The sequence below is a fragment of the Bufo gargarizans genome, chromosome 3 (assembly GCF_014858855.1).
Source record: "Bufo gargarizans isolate SCDJY-AF-19 chromosome 3, ASM1485885v1, whole genome shotgun sequence".
Lineage (NCBI taxonomy): Eukaryota > Metazoa > Chordata > Amphibia > Anura > Bufonidae > Bufo > Bufo gargarizans.
Window position 1 is genome coordinate 281,910,447 of NC_058082.1, and position 20,925 is coordinate 281,931,371.

The 20,925-nt window shown below is 42.6% G+C and overlaps 1 protein-coding gene across 1 annotated transcript in view; it reads right to left on the reverse strand.

Annotated features, from left to right (window-relative positions):
- Positions 1-4,529: 4,529 nt before the first annotated feature.
- The window catches only part of LOC122933224, a 28,803-nt gene continuing 12,407 nt past the window's right edge, over positions 4,530-20,925 (reverse strand). The window contains exons 4-6 of the mRNA XM_044288079.1: positions 20,136-20,212; positions 9,107-9,236; positions 4,530-5,685 (exon numbers count right to left, since the gene is read on the reverse strand). Coding sequence (XP_044144014.1) covers positions 5,637-5,685; positions 9,107-9,236; positions 20,136-20,212 — 256 coding nt within the window. The 3' untranslated portion in view covers positions 4,530-5,636. The remainder of the gene's footprint in view (positions 5,686-9,106; positions 9,237-20,135; positions 20,213-20,925) is intronic.

Below are 20,925 nucleotides of genomic sequence, written 5' to 3' on the forward strand. Positions count from 1 at the left end.
TTAGTTAGCTTATATATATAATACAGATAGTTAGTGGGAGATAGTCAGTGTAGGTTAGATTGTGATATAGTGTAGCTGATAGGTTCTGCTGTCCATACATACATGCTATAGACATAGTACTGTGATGTCACAACAATACTTAGTGCACCAATCAGTAATATGTAGTCAGACCTGCTAAAATGTGAAGTTGCACATATTGCTAAAAAATACAGTTGCAAGAAAAAGTATGTGAACCCTTTTGAATGATATGGATTTCTGCACAAATTGGTCATAAAATGTGTTCTGATCTTTATCTAAGTCACAGCAATAGACAATCACAGTCTGCTCAAACGAATAACACACAAATAATTAAATGTTACCATGTTTTTATTTAACACACCATGTAAACATTCACAGTGCAGGTGGAAAAATTATGTGAACCCCTAGACTAATGACATCTCCAAGAGCTAATTGGAGTGAGGTGTCAGCCAGCGAACTGGAGTCCAATCAATGAGATGAGATTGGAGGTGTTGGTTACAGCTGCCCTGCCCCATAAAAAACACACACCAGTTCTGGGTTTGCTTTTCACAAGAAGAATTGCCTGATGTGAATGATGCCTCGAACAAAAGAGCTCTCAGAAGACCTACAATTAAGAATTGTTGACTTGCATAAAGCTGGAAAGGGTTATAAAAGTATCTCCAAAAGCCTTGTTGATCAGTCCACGGTAAGACAAATTGTCTATAAATGGAGAAAGTTCAGCACTGCTGCTACTCTCCCTAGGAGTGGCCGTCCTATAAAGATGACTGCAAGAGCACAGCGCAGACTGCTCAATGAGGTGAAGAAGAATCCTAGAGTTTCAGCTAAAGACTTACAAAAGTTTCTGGCATATGCTAATATCCCTGTTAGCGAATCTACGATACATAAAACACTAAACAAGAATGAATTTCATGGGAGGATACCAGAGGAAGCCACTGCTGTCCAAAAATAACATTGCTGCACATTTACAGTTTGCACAAGAGCACCTGGATGTTCCACAGCAGTACTGGCAAAATATTCTGTGGACAGGTGAAACCAAAGTTGAGTTGTTTGGAAGAAACACACAACACTATGTGTGGAGAAAAAGAGGCACAGCACACTAACATCAAAACCTCATCCCAACTGTGAAGTATGGTGGTGGGGGCATCATGGTTTGGGGCTGCTTTGCTGCACTGTGAATGTTTACATGGTGTGTTCAATAAAAACATGGTAGCATTTAATTATTTGTGTGTTATTAGTTTAAGCAGACTGTGATTGTCTATTGTTGTGACTTAGATGAAGGTCAGATCACATTTTATGACTCATTTGTGCAGAAATCCATATCATTCCAAAGGGTTCACATACTTATTCTTGCAACTATATACGCATCATTAATTGCCGATTTGCGCGAATATATAGGAGCACTCATACAGGGAGTGCAGAATTATTAGGCAAATTAGTATTTTGACCATATCATCCTCTTTATGCATGTTGTCTTACTCCAAGCTGTATAGGCTCGAAAGCCTACTACCAATTAAGCATATTAGGTGATGTGCATCTCTGTAATGAGAAGGGGTGTGGTCTAATGACATCAACACCCTATATCAGGTGTGCATAATTATTAGGCAACTTCCTTTCCTTTGGCAAAATGGGTCAAAAGAAGGACTTGACAGGCTCAGAAAAGTCAAAAATAGTGAGATATCTTGCAGAGGGATGCAGCACTCTTAAAATTGCAAAGCTTCTGAAGCGTGATCATCGAACAATCAAGCGTTTCATTCACAATAGTCAACAGGGTCGCAAGAAGCGTGTGGAAAAACCAAGGCGCAAAATAACTGCCCATGAACTGAGAAAAGTCAAGCGTGCAGCTGCCAAGATGCCACTTGCCACCAGTTTGGCCATATTTCAGAGCTGCAACATCACTGGAGTGCCCAAAAGCACAAGGTGTGCAATACTCAGAGACATGGCCAAGCTAAGAAAGGCTGAAAGACGACCACCACTTAACAAGGCACACAAGCTGAAACGTCAAGACTGGGCCAAGAAATATCTCAAGACTGATTTTTCTAAGGTTTTATGGACTGATGAAATGAGAGTGAGTCTTGATGGGCCAGATGGATGGGCCCGTGGCTGGATTGGTAAAGGGCAGAGAGCTCCAGTCCGACTCAGACACCAGCAAGGTGGAGGTGGAGTACTGGTTTGGGCTGGTATCATCAAAGATGAGCTTGTGGGGCCTTTTCGGGTTGAGGATGGAGTCAAGCTCAACTCCCAGTCCTACTGCCAGTTTCTGGAAGACACCTTCTTCAAGCAGTGGTACAGGAAGAAGTCTGCATCCTTCAAGAAAAACATGATTTTCATGCAGGACAATGCTCCATCACACGCGTCCAAGTACTCCACAGCGTGGCTGGCAAGAAAGGGTATAAAAGAAGAAAATCTAATGACATGGCCTCCTTGTTCACCTGATCTGAACCCCATTGAGAACCTGTGGTCCATCATCAAATGTGAGATTTACAAGGAGGGAAAACAGTACACCTCTCTGAACAGTGTCTGGGAGGCTGTGGTTGCTGCTGCACGCAATGTTGATGGTGAACAGATCAAAACACTGACAGAATCCATGGATGGCAGGCTTTTGAGTGTCCTTGCAAATAAAGGTGGCTATATTGGTCACTGATTTGTTTTTGTTTTGTTTTTGAATGTCAGAAATGTATATTTGTGAATGTTGAGATGTTATATTGGTTTCACTGGTAAAAATAAATAATTGAAATTGGTATATATTTGTTTTTTGTTAAGTTGCCTAGTAATTATGCACAGTAATAGTCACCTGCACACACAGATATCCCCCTAAAATAGCTAAAACTAAAAACAAACTAAACACTACTTCCAAAAATATTCAGCTTTGATATTAATGAGTTTTTTGGGTTCATTGAGAACATGGTTGTTGTTCAATAATAAAATTAATCCTCAAAAATACAACTTGCCTAATAATTCTGCACTCCCTGTGTAAAGCTATTGTAATGTTCTGCTGTGCTAACCATTTTCTCAGAAAACTTATACTGTGTTTTCCCGAAAATAAGCCCTATCCCGATAATAAGCCCTAGCGCTATTTTGCAGGGCTTTTGGAGTAGGCTTAAATATAAGCCCTACTCCAAAAATAAGCCCTAGATACAGCCGTATTTTATATAAACGGAAGGTGGGGGAAATGTGCGGGCTGCAGCAGCTCAGGAGCGCTCTCTAATGGCTCCTGAGCTGCCATGAAAGTGTGGGTGAGCGGGCGGGCAGCGCAGGGTTCAGTTAATTAGCCTTCAGTGAAGCCGCCAGCCCGCACACACATCGCGGCACTAAGCAGCACCTGACAGGCGGGCTGGCGGCTTCACTAAATGCTAAATCTCCTTCTCTTCTCTGCTGCCTGGAGGAGCTCCCTACATCTTTCCCGTGCCGTATCTGCTCTCCCTGGTACCATAGATTGCTGCGTAGGTCCCTTGGGTAAGGACAGCTCAGGGACAATATACGGTACCAGAATGAAACATGTACTGCAGTATATGGGTGCATTCCTATGGAGGACGGGGGTTATTGTCATATTTAATATAAACACTGTCCAGGGACTGTTCTGTAATTGGCATGTGTCTATATAAAATATGTTCATGGAGCCCTACCCCAATAATAAGCCCTAACCCTTTTTTCGGAGAACACGGTAGCATCTTGAAAAATGTAGCAACAGCGACCCCGAATATATGACGATTATTTGGGTGAATATTAGCGAAAAATCTCAAATTCGAATATTGCCCCTGCCGCTCATCACTATAATAGATACACCTCCCATTCAAAACAGTATTCAGCTGGAAACTGTCATCTCAGTTTTCCTATATTCATCGGTGGCCCATCTCAGTTTGGTGGGGCAGACAGTTCTAGGAAGAGTCCCAGTTGTTCCAAACTTCTTCCCTTTAAGAATTACAGAGCCCATTGTACTTTTTGGAATTTTCAATGCAGCAGAAATTCTTTGTACCCTTTTCCAGGTCTGTGCCTCCACACAATCCTGTCTCTGAGCTGTACAGGCAGTTATTTCCTCTTCATGGCTTGGTTTTTGCTTGGATATGCATTGTCAGCTGTGAGACTTTATGTAGACAGGGATATGTCTTTCCAAATCATGCCTAATCATCTGAATTTACCACAAGTGGACTCCAATCAAGGTGTAGAAACATCTCAGAGATGACCAAGACAAACCAGAGGCCCACAGAGCTAAATGTCAAGTGTCATAGAAAAGGGTCTGAATACTTATGTCCATACAAAATGTTACTTTCCTTTTTAATAAGTTTGCAAACATTTCTGAAATTCTGTTCAGAACAAATTGACTGTTTAGTCAAAAAATATCATTTTGTAGGGTTAATTTGTTTTGAGGGGTAACTTTAACTCTTTAATTAGACTATCATATTTAATGAAGTCAAAACACAACCATCGTACTGCTACATACATATAATTTTAATGGGGAAAAAAAACATTTTGTTTTTGTATGTGATTAATTCACAATGACACAACTACTGTATGTGAAATAAATATATAAACATATCATCAAGACATAGTTTGAGATTCAGAATAAAGTATATGGATGACACAGTTGTACAGATATTCAGGAAAGTAATCATATGTATATTATATACTTCATTTTATTAAGCTGAGTTTATATCTTTGCTATGTTTGTTCATAGCCGTTAGTTGTAGGATCATAAAATGATCATTCAGACTACTGTTCCAACCCTGTGGAAATATGGGGGAATCGGTAGTGAAACACTGTAATTAAATGTAAGCTAAGTGAATGTAGAAGATTAGAACAGCTAACATAGCCACTGGAAGAAGAGGAAGAAGGGAAATGAAGTCTTGTAGCTTAGAAGAGTATTAGATATTTCTTAGAGAGGAGTAGGACCCGTCACCACTCCTGAAAATTTTCTATTGTTTTAGTAGCTACTTATAGTCCTCATATAATAACAATTCAGGAACATCTATCAGTATGACTGCATGTTGTGCCATTCATTCATTATTACTGCTGGAATTTTCGGAATTAAATGAATTACTAGCAGTTTGCAAAGAAGGTCCAGCTGGGTGTTACCAGTGTAGGAGGGGGTGTTACTGCAGGGACACCAACCCAACCAGTAACACCCAGCCTGACTTTAACTGCAAACTACTAGTAATTAAACCATAACTTTTAGACATTATAATATAGGAATGGTACAACAGAGTCATAAGAATAGATGCTCAAGAATTAGTATTACAATGGGAAAGCAAGTAGTTACTAAAACAGACATGGAAAGGTTACAAATTCTCTTTAAACACCCACTAATGTTAAATTAGTTCATAGAGAGCCAAGAATGATTATCAAATCCAAGTATCGCGCAGTCACTTTCATTTTCAACGTGGCTGAATACCATGTTGTCATATCTGAAAGTGGCTTTAAGCCTGTGGATATTTCAGAACCTCTCTTATTGTATGCAGAGATCAGAATAAATAACAAAATGTTTCAGTTAAGCAATTTTCTAAAATGTATATTGTTTTCAAGCAAGTGAGTGAATTCTGCTTTACCCATCTTTCAAATCAGGTACATATAGCTAACAGTCAAAAGTAACATTCCGAACACTGTCTGTTTCTGAATATTCATTCTTATTGCTCCTGCTGACATTTTGTTGGTGTGAAAATACTGCAACAGCAACTAAAAAAGAATAAAAAGATTTTTAATTCAAATTTATTTTATGTTTAAATAGTTGTACAAAAGTTATTTCATCAAACAGGAAGTCTGTCAACACTTTTGACCGTGCTAAACTGCTGACAGCACTAGGGTGGGCCTGGGAAGAGAAGTACAAACATACTTTTTGTGGAGCTTTTATCATCAGGAGTAGTGTAACTATGAAGTTTATTCTGCAAGATTCTGCTCTTGCAAGTGCCCAGGGTGGAGCGTCACTGTAATGTGCTCTTTACATTGATCTGCCTCACAGCCCCTCCAGATATACAGGTCTCCTGGTTGGATGGTACAGTTGTCACTCAGAGCAGAGGGGCGTGGCTATGAAGCAGCTCAGTGCAGAGAGTGCATCCTAGTGAAGTCCCGCAATAGGCACTGGCAGATTAGGAGTATGTCCACACATGCCTAATAATTCAACGGAAAAGTCCACTGCAGTTTTTGCTGTGGATCCACACCCCCTGTATTACATTTTTTCCCCTCCATTTCCATTAGAAAGGTGAAATCCATGGTGGAGATCCACTGCATAAATTTCAAATCCTCACCGTAGGTCAATTTATGCTGCTAGTTTTTTACGCAGTTTCTTACTACTCCAACTGGATTGTTGTGGCTGGTTTTTACAGATCAGTGTGGCTATGGATGAGGTTACAGTATGTGAGCCTGGCAGAAGCTAATTGTAAGGCCTCATGCACACGACCGTTGTGTGCATCCGTGGCCGTTGTGCCGTTTTCAGCTTTTTTTCGCGGACCCATTGACTTTTAATGGGTCCGTGGAAAAATTGGAAAATGCACTGTTTTGCAGCCGAGACCGTGATCCGTGTATCCTGTCCGTCAAAAAAATATGACCTGTTCTATTTTTTTGACAGACAACAGTTCACGGACCCATTCAAGTCAATGGGTCCGTGAAAGAACACGGATGCACACAAGATTGGCATCCGTGTCCGTGATCCGTGGCCGCCCCCCCCTCCCTCCCCTGTAGTTAACTCATTGGTAGCCAGTGCCCCCCCTCCCTCCCCTGTAGTTAAGTCGTTGGTAGCCAGCCCCCCCCCTCCGTCCCCTGTAGTTAACTCGTTGGTAGCCGGTGGGCCCCCCCTCCCTCCCCTGTAGTTAACTCATTGGTAGCCAGTGGGCCCCCCCCCTCCCCTGTAGTTAACTTGTTGGTGGCCAGTGGGCCCTCTCCCCTCCCTCCCCCTCCTAATTAAAATCTCCCCCCCTATCATTGGTGGCAGTGGAGAGTACCGATCGGAGTCCCAGTTTAATCGCTGGGGCTCAGATCGGTAACCATGGCAACCGGGACGCTACTGCAGTCCCGGTTGCCATGGTTACTTAGCAATTTGTAGAAGCATCATACTTACCTGCGAGCAGCGATGTCTGTGACCGGCCGGGAGCTCCTCCTACTGGTAAGTGACAGGTCTGTGCGGTGCATTGCCTAATGATCTGTCACTTACCAGTAGGAGGAGCTCCCGGCCGGTCACAGACAGAGCAGCAGCCAGCAGGTAAGTATGATGCTTCTACAAATTGCTAAGTAACCATGGCAACCGGGACTGCAGTAGCGTCCCGGTTGCCATGGTCACCGATCGGAGCCCCAGTGATTAAACTGGGACTCCAATCGGTACTCTCCGCTGCCACCAATGATAGGGGGGGAGATTTTTATTAGGAGGGGGAGGGAGGAGAGAGGGCCCACTGGCCACCAACGAGTTAACTACAGGGGAGGGAGGGAGGCCCACTGGCCACCAACGAGTTAACTACAGGGGAGGGAAGGGGGGCCCACTGGCCACCAATGAGTTAACTACAGGGGAGGGAGGGGGGGGCCACTGGCTACCAATGAGTTAACTACAGGGGAGGGGGGGGTCAGTCGCACTGGCCACCAATGAGTTAAAAACAGGGGGGGGTCTGCAGGGGGCAGTCATGTACACAGTTTTTTTGTATATTCTAACCTGAAGCGTCTCCATCACCATGGGAACGCCTCTGTGTTAGAATATACCGTCAGATCTGAGTTTCACGATGTAACTCATATCCGACAGTATATTCTAACATAGAGGCGTTCCCATGGTGATGCGGATGCTTCAAGTTAAAATATACCATCGGATTGGAGAAAACTCTGATCCGATGGTATAAAAGGGACTCCTGACTTTACATTAAAAGTCAATGGGGGACGGATCCGTTTGCAATTGCACCATATTGTGTCAACGTCAAACAGATCCGTCCCCATTGACTTGCATTGTAATTCAGGACGATCCGTTTGGCTCCGCACGGCCAGGCGGACAACAAAACGACTTTTTTTTTCATGTCTGTGGATCCTCCAAAAATCAAGGAAGACCCACGGACGAAAAAATGGTCACGGATCACGGACCTACGGACCCCGTTTTTGCGGACCATGAAAAAAAAACTGTTGTGTGTGTGAGGCCTATGGAAATAGAATTGTTCTCCAGGAAAAACACCACTTCTGTGGCATGAGAAGCTGTCAGGGCAAAAGCAATCGTGTGAGGATCACAAGGGACTACGCATGATAGCAAAGATAACACTCGTTTACTGTATGGCTATAGACATTGCTGCTTGTGGTGAGGGTATACTGGCTCCGGCGCCCACTACGCTTTTATAATAGATTGGCTGTCCGTTTGAAGATCTGCACCCCACTGTGGGAATTCCACTACAGAATGTGAGAGTTTTACATGTCTGTGATAAACTGAGAAGATTGCTAGCACCTATAGAGAGAGACTAAGGGACTTTTACTACTTTTATTGTCACTGCCTACACACTTTGGGAAAAGCAACTGTGAAATACCTCAGAATTGTGCCTAATATATGCTTGTTCTGCAGTGACTACCATCCTCAGTAAAGAGATTGTTATCTGTTTCAACTAAACTGGGCCTGGTTATTGCCTGTACCATCTGCCAGCCCTCACATCTACCCTCCTGCCTCACACCCTACCAACCGTTCACCATAAAGGGTACCTCAACTACCACCAGGTGGAAATCCCCATAAGGGCCAGCACCATCAATTGACTGCATGGACACAGGGAGCATCAGACTGAAGACGTCTGTAAACCACTAGTACTTCTGTCTGTGCCACCACTACCACTCCCATCCTCCTCCTGGCTTTCTGCATCTTGAACTTCAGGGAACTTCCAATATTTACTTCCAGGTACAGCTAATTGTCGGAGTTCCGAGCAGGGAAACATCTCGTAAAATGTTTATTCCAAAAGGGACCTGCCTAACAGGTAGGAATTGTCCAAAGTGAACCCCTTTGAGAGCTGAGTAGCTTGCAATAATTCAAAGAAGCCATTGCTGCAGATGTGTGACAAATCCCTTGCTTATGCATTGCTGTGCGCTCAAAGATAATGATTTTGTAATATTATGGTCCTTAAATATGAAAGCATTAAATACTGTTAGTACTTACCATTTCATGAGTAGAATAGTAGTAAAGATGACCAGGGACAATGCTAGGAGAATGGGCAGGACAGTAGTAATGACAATCATGCTGGCACTGTGCTTGTTAATTGTAGTGTCAATGGAATGATGATCTTTAGCTGCAAGACACGAGTGGTCCCCATTAGAAATATAATATCAAATATTTATACACACCTATACAACACTATGGGATTAGATACAATGGGCAAAAAATAAGTTGTACAAAACATTACCCTTTTTGATTTTCAGTCTAGATGGTATACGCTACATTTATCTAGATTTCCCCACAGCTGACATCTGCAAAAGCTTTCTGCAAATGGCAAGTACTGTATACCCTGGTATAGGTGAGGATGGGAAACCCACAGAGATGCACAACGCAAATAAAGCATCACACAGGGTTCCTACAGCTTGCTCTACTGAAAGGGGCGATTAGAAAATAAAGATCCTTCAGTATATAATGAAAAGTTATACAGTTTTCTAGTTTAGTATATGAGTTCCTCGCAGTTTTAAATATCTCTGCCTGCAGCCACTCAATAGAAACTCTCACTGTTTATTTGTGGGGGTTAAAAATCTGTTCTGGTCATGTGGTGGTGACACGGGGGCGCTACTTATAAGGCCTCATGCACACGACCGCATCCATTTTGAGGTCCTTGTCTCATTTCCATTTTTTTGTGAACATACGGATGTGAAAAGGATAGAGATGAGCAAATTGAAGTTGAGAAAGTAAATTTTGATCCGAATTTCAGGAAAAATTAGATTTGCACCGAATCCAAATTTCCTCACACTTTGTGGTAATGAATCACATTTTTTCATAAAATGGCTGCTGCACGTGTTAGGACATGGAGCAAAAAACTTTGGGAACGAGGGATCACCCATAATACCATGCATGCAGCCAATCAGAAGCCCTGTGATGTCACAGCCCTATAAATAGACTCAGCCTTCTTGGATTCTGCCTCTTTCCAGTGTACTTAGTGCAGGGAGAGACGTCAGCAGGCGCTAGGGACAGTGCTAAAAAAAACTTAATTATGCTAAAAAAGCGATTTACAAGTTCAGGTAAAGATAATTCAAGGTGTAGGGAAAAGATAGGGCGGAATCATTCCACAGCATTTATGTAGAACAGGGTTCAGTATGGGAGGTTACAGCCTGGGTAATAGGAACAATCCTATTACACCTTGCTGCACTGACTGGGGACCCAAATTGCCATTATACAGCTCTGTAATTCCAGCAAACCGTTCTTGTTATTGGGGTACAAGTGCTGTGTGATACACCCATTAACAGGGTTTATTACAAGGAACTATTTCTATGTCTTATTTGTCCTAGTGCGGTGCAGTTATATGTTCTAAAGCATTTTTGGGCTTGTATTAGTGGGGGAAAAGGGATTATTAGTTGTGTGGTAAAGTGAGAAAATTACAAACTTTTTTGGGGTGTTTTAATTTCCATTTTATTTATTTATTTGATCTAACAGTATGTCAGACAGAAAAGTGCCAGGCCCTGTACAGGGGAATGGCAGAGGCCTAAATGTTTTTGGCGCAGGCACAGGTTGCAGCAGAGTAAGGGGGTGTGGCAGCAGGAGTCGCAGCAAGAGGCCTGAAATCCCAGTGTCATTTAGCGGTCGTGTCAGCAACCCAGCAGTTCTTGAATGGTTGACTCAGTCATCCACTTTTTCCCAAGTGACATCAGACACCCCCAGCCAAGAGTCGGTAGGTTTATCAGACACAACCCTTAGTTGGCATTGGCCGGGAGCAGGCCCTGTGCCCTCACCTGTCCTCAACCTGGCTCTGTCCTTTTTTGTTCTCTCAGCCAGAGAAGTATTATATGCTATACAGCGAGGACGAGCTACTAGAGGACAGTCAGTACCTACTGGCCAGCCAAGATGTGGAGGAGACATCCACTGCTTCCTCCGGTAGATGGGCAAGTAGTGATGAAGAGAGTGGCGTGGGTGCTGGTGTTGCGAGCGGTCAGAGACCGTTGACAGTACTTGATGATGATGATGTAGCTGATCGCACTTGGGAACCGGGTGAATTAGGGGCTTCATCATCGAGAGAGAGAAGAAAGGAAGCTTGTCCGTGAGGCAGCAGCGGAGTGCTATATATTCCTTTTTCACCCACTCCTGTATTGATGGCATAATATTTGCATGTTATGCGATCATTACATTGCTGATTTTCAAGTAAAAAAAAAATTATATAATATTCGAATTCGCGAATATTCGACGAATATTCTACAAAATATTTGCGAAATATTGTGAATTCGAATATGACCCTTTGCCGCTCATCACTACTCACCAGCAGCAGCTAGACCTGGACAGCACCCTGCCACCCCACATTGAAGTACCGCTGGACTACTGGGCAGCCAAACTGGATTTGTGGCCGCAACTGGCAGACTTTGTCCTTGAAAAGCTGTCCTGTCCGGCCAGTAGTGTGGCATCAGAGCGGGTGTTTAGTGCAGCAGGGGCCATAGTTACCCCAAGAAGAACTCCCCTGTCCACCCAAAATGTGGAGAGACTGACCTTTGTCAAGATGGATCAGCCATGATTTCCACCCACTAATGCCTGATGCATCAGACTAGATCATCCATGGTACCACATCAACAATTTGACAAAAGAGACCGGTTTCTTCTGGCTACCTGCCTCAGCTACTATTCTGATGCTGCCATCCGCTTGATGCCACGCATCTGATACCAAGATGCCTTAGATGCCTTCTTTCACCCACCATCTTCAACTTGTACTGGTATTGCCACCCACCTCCCCACTCAGTCACCGGGTAACTCTGTGGTCTCCTGATGCTGCTGCCACCTTCACACTATGTCACCATGCCACTCTGTGGTCTCCTGATGCTGCTGCCACCTCCACACTATGTCACCTTGCCACTCTGTGGTCTCCTGATGCTGCTGCCACCTTCACACTATGTCACCTTGCCACTCTGTGATCTCCTGATGCTGCTGCAACCTCCACACTCTGTCATTGTGCCACTCTGTGGTCTCCTCATGCTTCTGCCACCTCCACGCTGTCATTGTGCCACCCTGTGGCCTCCTTCTGGTGCTGCCACCACCTCTACACTCTGTCATTGTGCCACTCTGTGGCCTCTTTCTGATGCTGCTGCCACCTCCAGACTATGTCATTGGGCCACTCTGTGGTCTCCTCATCAGTGGCATTCATATAGGGGTCGCAGTTGCGACCGGGCCCCCTCCTCCTTGCGGTCAGCGCCGGTGCCAGGCCCGTGAACTCCCGCGAGACCTGTGTGAACTCCTGTGGCAGGTCTCACGGGAACATGAGCATGCGGCGCGCGCCTGAACTCAGACGGGATCCGGACGTGACTGAGAGAGGACGCACAAGAAGAGGACCGCCGAGGCGCCGACCGACCAGAAGAACAGAAGAAGTTCGGGTTCCCCTGCCAGCCAGTAACTCGACAGTAATTAAGGAAAAGCCGTGGGCTGGGCCGCAACTTGAACTTGTAGTTGGAATTGGAATAGACTACTAGTGAGGTGAGGGCCCCAAGCCCCCCCCCCCCCCCCGGCCCATGCCAGTTCCTGCAGTCGTGCCAGCAAAGCAGATGAGACGGCTGCAGAAGGTGTGATGTCTTGCAGATGAGACGGCTGCAGTGATAACTGACATTCAGGATTTGAGAGACTAAAGTGCCTATGAAAAGCTAGGGGCATAGAAGACAAAGCAGTAGGGTTAGTGCACCAGGCTTCAAGAGTAGCTAATGCCCTAGTCCGTATGTCAGCCCCTGGAAACACTGGACCAGTGGGAGAAGTAATGTCCCAGGCAAGCTAAGGATATTCAGGCCTATAGGCCAAACATTGCCTCTGGATCAGGGAGCCTTTAAGAGATAGTGCCATTAAACCCCCTGTGATTCTGTGCTATGCAATGTTTAGATGTAACGTGCCATGCTGTGGAGTGATCATGCGTAAGATATTGTAAAGTCTTGTTAACTGCAAACAATTTCCATGCCTCCGTCTATTTTATTTTGGCACCATCCAAAGAAACAGTAGAGCGCGTCCCGGGGAGGAAGGGGGGGGGGGAGGGTTTGCAGTCACAGTCACTGGCACTCTGGCAGGAAAAGCCCGCATCAGGGCACACTGAGTCACTGACTACTCGAGTAGGGGGCCCTGGCCTGCTGAGAACAATGACCAGCAGCAGTGGGGCCCTGGGGGGCAGCCTGAATTTATTGATGGGATTGGGGCCTGGGCTGATCTGATCATCTGAGGGGTCTTTGCTTTCAAAGACCCCTCAGATGATCAGATCAGCCCAGGCCCCAATCTGGCAATCCCATCAAAGCAAGGCAATTCGGCTGATGATTGATCTGGTGGCTGATGGGGGGGGTTTTGGGCTGATGTGAGGTCTGATGGGCATGGGGGATGGCTGGGGACTATTGGGACTGGAGGCATGTTGGGTGAATGGTAGGGGAGGTATTGGGGGTGGGTGCGGCGGGTTGGGGGGGCCCATGGATCAATTTCGCACCGGGGCACCATGGATTGTGTGTACGCTACTGCTCCTCATGCTGATTCCACCTCACCACTATATGATAGGGCCACTCTGTGGACTTCTCATGCTGTTCCCACCCTCCCCACTTCATGACTGGTCCACTATTTTGCCTTTTGGCTTGGCTGACATAATCATTTATTTGACCCTACTTCTGATCTGTCAAAAGGAAGGAAAAATGAGATCCACAACAGATCCTGTCTATGTAAAAGCTGCAAGGCCTGCATGACATGGTCCCTATTTTGCCCTATTTACAGGTTCTATAGACATCTATATGCAAACATATGCCGACATTGTAAAAGGAGTGCACTTCTTCTTGACACTAACATTGACCTGTACGGCTGAGTTCACACTTGAGTTATTTGGTCAGTTTTGGCCCGTAACTGCCCAAATAAGTGAAGTGTGCAGTGATTCTAAGAGTGACGCCTGTCATCTGCATGTCATACTGACTCACAGTATTGTTTCTCTACCACAGACTCCCAATGCATGTTACTGCAAGGCGCAGTGTTCTACACCACTATAAAGGCAATCTGCAGCCAGGAAATACCCTTTTTTAACGCGATTCGCCACAAATAACTGGCAGACTTTGTCCTTGAAAAGCTGTCCTGCCCGGCCAGTAGTGTGGCATCAGAGCGGGTGTTTAGTGCAGCAGGGGCCATAATTACCCCAAAAAGAACTCCCCTGTCCACCCAAAATGTGGAGAGACTGACCTTTGTCAAGATGGATCAGCCATGATTGCCACCCACTAATGCCTGATGCATCAGACTAGATCATCCATGGTACCACATCAACAATTTGACAAAAGAGACCGGTTTCTTCTGGCTACCTGCCTCAGCTACTATTCTGATGCTGCCATCCGCTTGATGCCTTGCATCTGATACCAAGATGCCTTAGATGCCTTCTTTCACCCACCATCTTCAACTTGTACTGGTATTGCCACCCACCTCCCCACTCAGTCACCGGGTAACTCTGTGGTCTCTTGATGCTGCTGCCACCTTCACACTATGTCACCATGCCACTCTGTGGTCTCCTGATGCTGCTGCCACCTCCACACTATGTCACCTTGCCACTCTGTGGTCTCCTGATGCTGCTGCCACCTTCACACTATGTCACCCTGCCACTCTGTGGTCTCCTGATGCTGCTGCCACCTCCACACTATGTCACCTTGCCACTCTGTGGTCTCCTGATGCTTCTGCCACCTTCACACTATGTCACCCTGCCACTCTGTGGTCTCCTGATGCTGCTGCCACCTTCACACTATGTCACCTTGCCACTCTGTGTAGAAAAATTTGGCAAACCGGCCGAGTCTAATTTTTTAGAAATTCGCTCATCTCTAGAAAAGAACACGGATTATGATTTTGCTTTCCATATCTGAATGTCCATTCCACAAAAAAGTAGAACATGCCCTATACTCAGATGCAAAAAGGGGACCACTTCAAGTCAATCGGTCTTCAAAAAATGCAGATGCAACACGGACACTATCTGTATTTTGTGGATCCACAATTTTTGAGCAGCAAAATGCATACTGTTGTGTGCATGATGCATTAGAGGACAGCTATCAGTGCTGTGTCTTGTAAAGATCATTGCGTCCATCACATATCCTGGACAGATTTTTATCCCCTGGAAGTAAACAATAAAGGTTTCTATTGAAGGTCTGTTGTGAGGAACTGGTTCAGGAAGTGTGTTGTAAAAATATTGATTGATACAAATGTGAAGATAGCTATACTCAAGGAATGTGTGTGTTTTTAAGCCTCTTTACATGAAATACCCATGTTTATTATAAAGTATTTCATGCAAGAAGTCTTAAAGGGGTAGTCTTAAGACAACTTTTCCCCTATCCACAGGATAGGGTTGGGATCAGCAACTTCTAGCACTCCAACTGCGGTAAAGCTGCGAGTCCCAGCATGCACACTTGCTCGGTTTTACTTGCAACTCCTATGCAAATGAATGTTGTTTCCCAACTTCCTGGGGTTGGGGGTAAGTGCGTGATAGGGGGTAAGTGCGTGATAGGTCCAATCACTAGAGCTACCGCTGATTGCGTGAACTGGGGACCATGCTGCCCATTTGATTAGGGTTGCAGATATGCATGCGTGACTGTCTGCACTCTGCAGTCATAGCCCCAGCAATCGTACATTTATCACCTATCCTGTTACTGGGTCTTTTGTTGTTTGTGGGCCAACTCCCTTTAATAAAGGTTCTTTAATATATTCCTTATTTAGAAATTCCCATTAACAAGAACAATTCATTAGTATAAACATGTATAAAACAATTTTACCATCTCCGGCTATTGACCATTTATCTTTTTTTCCACGTCCTTTTTTATTAGGCCTCTTGTACACAAACATTTTTTTCCCGTTTAAGTTCAGTTTTTTGCGTTCCGTATACAAACCGTATATGGAACCATTCATTTCAATGGATCCGCAAAAAAAAATAATCGGAAGGTACTCTGTATGCCTTCTGTTTACGTATTTCCATTTTTCCGTTCCGTTAAAAGATAAAACATGTCCTATTATTGTCCGCATAACGGACAAGGATAGTACTGTTCTATCAGGGGAAAGCTGTTACGTAAAAAACGGAATGCACACGGACGTCATCCGTATTTTTTGCAGATCTGTTTTTTGCGGACCGCAAAATACTGAAGATGCCATATGGTCGTGTGCAAGAGGCCTTAGTTTATAACTCCTGATCCCACCCCTGCTTTCTCCCACCCCACCCCATACCCCCAGAGAAAAAAAAAAAAGGAGGCAGAAATAGAGAAAGAAGGGGAAAGAGACCCCTCCCCCATCTCACTTACCCCACTCCCTCATCCCCTCCGCACCTCCATCTAGTCACGCTCATTATTCCACTTTCCCCACAGCTTATCAAATTTTTCCTTCTTCTTCCAGGATCTTATATGTACCTTCTCACAAGCCAATGAGCATTTTACCAAGCTTTCCCACATATTTATCGTTGGAGATCTTTTGCTTACCCATTGCTTTACTATACATATTCTGGCTTGAAATAAGAGTTTAGCTGCAATTTCTTGGGATCTGGTATTACAAAGAGCTTCCATGTCGCCCAAAACACACATATTTAAACTTTTTTGAATTCTTATTTTATGATAGCTTCAAATTAAGGTAATAACTTTGTTCCAAAACTTTTGTAGACATTGGTATTCCCATAGTAAATGTATGTCATCTACTCCCTCTTCTCCACATTTATGACATTTGAAAATCTTTTATACCAGTTCAGAAATTTAGCTGGGGAGTAATATAATCTGTGTACCACAAAAAATTGCGTCAATGGGTTGGATTGGGGGAGACCCTTCTAATTTCAGAATATGCTCTACTCCAATCTTCAGAAGTCATTGACGCCACCTATCCTCCCATTTATTTACCTCTACCCTATTTCCCAGCTTGCTTCTACTTTGCTGTGATAAGATATTATAGATCCTAGTTATTCTTCCTCTTACCTTTGTCATTCCACCCATATTTTTTAATGGCTGTGGGAGTGCTTCAATTTCTTTCCTATTACGTAAACACGGTTTAATGGCATGTCTAAATTGGATATAGTAAAAGAACTCTTTGTCTTTGATGCCGTATTTATCTTTCAATTCTTGGAACCCCAATAGATCCCCATTTTGTATTATCTGGCCTAACTAATATATCCCTAAGCTTTGCCATGGTGTTTTTTTTTCTATTGTCATTAATCCTTCCAGGAACATATTGTTCCATAGCAAAGTTTCTTCATGTATCTCAGTATTATCCCAAAGGGATTTAACTGAGTTCAATGTATTACACATACACTAATCTCCATGTTTGGGAGCTTTTAAATTGTTCCTGTAGATGGAGGCCCGCTTCCAATGCTTGAAAAATCCCACTTATCACTTATAATCATATTACTATCTAATGATCTTATAGATGAATTACATAGATTGGTTTTCCCCCAATCCAGACAATTTTTGAGCTGACCTGCGAGGGTGTATAATTTTAAATCTGGTATATTCAGGCCGCCTTCATCCTCTGCCAACTGTAAAAGTTGTAATCTCATCCTTGGCCTACGCCCTCTCCAGATCAGCTCACTAAGTATACTCTCCAAGGTCTTATAGATCTTCTTTGGTATTTCTATCTGGGCATTCCAAAATACATAATTCATCATTGGAAGTAAGCACATTTTTATCAATGATATTCTACCTGTCATAGAAAGGTAGAATTCTCCAGATCTGTATCTTAGCTCTGACTTTGTTTATTAAGGGCAAAATGTTTAGCTTTATAAAGTCCTGTGGGTTTCTTGATATGTTAATACCTCAGTACTTAATACTTTCCTCAGTTTTTTTAATCTGTAGAACCCCAGGTCTTTTAATGGGTCCAGAGGAATACAGCCAGATTTACTCCAGTTTATTTTTAATCCTGCCAGTCTTCCATATGTCTCAAACAGAGCAATTACTCATGGCAAGGAGTCATGAGTTCCCAGGACATCATCAGATTGTCTGCATACATAGAGATATTTTCTTCATGGTTCCCATATTTAAACCATACTATTGCACTGTCTTGTCTGATCAAGGAAGCAAGCGGTTCCATGACAATAGCAAACAAAAGAGGGGACAAGGGACAACCCTGCCTTACACCTCTCTGAATTTCAAAGGGATCTGTCCTTTCCCCATTTACAACAATACTAGCCTTTATTTCGGCATATAAAAGTTTTACCCATGAAATAAAGTTTTCTCCAAACCCCATTTTTTTTTTAATATGGCTAACATAAATGGCCATTCCACTGTTTCAAAAGCATCTATTGAGAGAATTAGTCTCTGACCAATAATAGTTCCTGATATCTGCATATTTATAAAACATCTCCTAATATTATCCGCTGTGCTTTTCTCAGGCATAAACTCTGTTTGATATTCATGAATAAGTGTTGTTATAGCTCCTTTTAATCTGTTCACTAGGACCCTCGCTAGGAGTTTATTATCAATACCAGTCTAGCCCCGGGGACTTATTCTTGACTATACCTTTAAGGGATCTGTTAATTTCCTCCGAGCTAATTTCGGCATCCAATTTCTTTCTCTGTTCTTCTGATAGGCTTTTAATTTCCATACCATCCAGGACTCATTTATATCCTCTCCATTCCCTCAAATAATCTACTTTTATAGATATCCTCAAAGTATTCTCTCAATAGCTGCATCTTGCCCATTTGGTCTGTAATTGCTTGCCCATATCCATTCTCTAACTGAGAAATATAATTAACACCCTTCTGAGCCAAGATAATAGAAGCAAGTCTTTTACCCGGCAGGTGACCCATTATAAATTGTCCCTTTACATTGTCTAACTGTTGTTGTTCAGATATCAAGTATCACTTATTTTTATATCTAGTTTGTGCTTTATCCCATTTCTGTTAATTATTTTCTGTACAGTTCTCGACGTATTCCCCTTCACATTTACTAACTTCCACTTCTAACTCCCTCAGGTGTTTGTCTCTCTCTTTTTTATATATATATATATATATATATATATATATATATATAGAGGTATGTTTCATAAGGATCCCCCTTATATAGGCTTTCCAAGATTTCCAAATTATATTTTTATCTGCAGATACTTCATTCACTATGAAGTATTCCCTGATTTCTTTTGATATTTCCTCTTGTGTCTCTCTTTTATCTATCCACCCTGTCGTAATTTTAAACCGTACACCCTTCCCCATAACTTCTTCCCTGATATTCACCATTACTGGACAGTGATCTGACACATACCTCTCTGTGTATAATTAAGTCTGTTAATCTCATACATCGCTTTCTTATTTACCATCGCTATATCAATTCGTGATAACACTTTGTGAGTTTCAGAAAAACATGAAAAATAAATTTTCTCTAGGGTTTAACAATCTCCAAATATCCACCCATTCCAATTATTTTGTAATATTTTTCAGTTTAGATTTAACCATATGAAACTCACCTACAACTAACACTGCTCTATTTCCTCTACTAATTGAAAACTCGTGAATTTTTAATCAAGACTTCCATAACAAATGCAGGAGGGATATATCTACTGGCGATTATCCAGGGTTTACCTTCCAATATACTGTCTATTATCACATATTGCCCCTCCTTTTCCATTATTACTTTGTTCACTTTTATTTTAACATTTTCTTTAATCAAAATGCTTACACCTCTCGAGTATGTGGAGAGCCTTGAGTGGCATGCATATTGCACCCAGGTCTTCCCCAATACTTTACTATTTTCTTTAGTTAAATCAGTTTCCTGTAGACATATGATTGCTGGCAAAAATGTTTTAATTGCATTAAGTACTGCTATTATTTTTGCACCAGTACCTAACCCTCTAATATTCCATGAGACTATACACATCTTTTACCCTTTAATAAAGGTTACTTACAAGGTTGCTTTTTATTTTAGTTGCAATGGATTGTGGTATGTTGGTATTATTAGAATCAGTTCTTTTAGGTTCTTCATATGATATTTACATATTTTACATGTAGAACAATAATCTTGGTATTTTTAGATGCAGTATATGATTTACAATAGCTTCTATATGTATTAACTCACGTTTCTTGAGGACGATATCCAGTGATGGTCTAGTTGTCGCTATAAGTGTGCGGTTTCGATAAACAAATATTATAACACTGTTGAAGACCACAATTAAACAAATAATTAGTGTATTAATATACAATATGTTACTACAAACTATACATACATGGAATTTTTTAAAATCTGTTTTGCTTGAATCTGCAGCTGCGAAATATCTACCAAAGTTATCAAATGATGCAAGTTATTTGATACATTTTGTGCTTCCTTAAAATAGCACTTTTCTCTAGAGAGGTTACTATAGTCTTTTACCACCTCTATACTAAAGTAAGATCGCAAACTTTTTTTTGGGGTGACTTTTTAAAAAAGGTGCAATAAATAAATGTTGCTTATATCAAATAAACATTAACCATGCCCACTTTCCCACCAACTTTTCAAAAGGGAAGTAAGAGGCGTAAATCAGAAAGAAGGAGATTTATCATTTCCTTTGTGCAAAAAAAGTGGCTTTAACCACTTCAGCCCCGCTAGCTGAAACCCCCTTCATGACCAGAGCACTTTTTACACTTCGGCACTACACTCCTTTCACCGTTTATCGCTCGGTCATGCAACTTACCACCCAAATGAATTTTACCTCCTTTTCTTCTCACTAATGGAGCTTTCATTTGGTGGTATTTTATTGCTGCTGACATTTTTACTTTTTTTGTTATTAATCAAAATGTAACGATTTTTTTGCAAAAAAATGACATTTTTACTTTCAGCTGTAAAATTTTGCAAAAAAACCGACATCCATATATAAATTTTTTGCCAACTT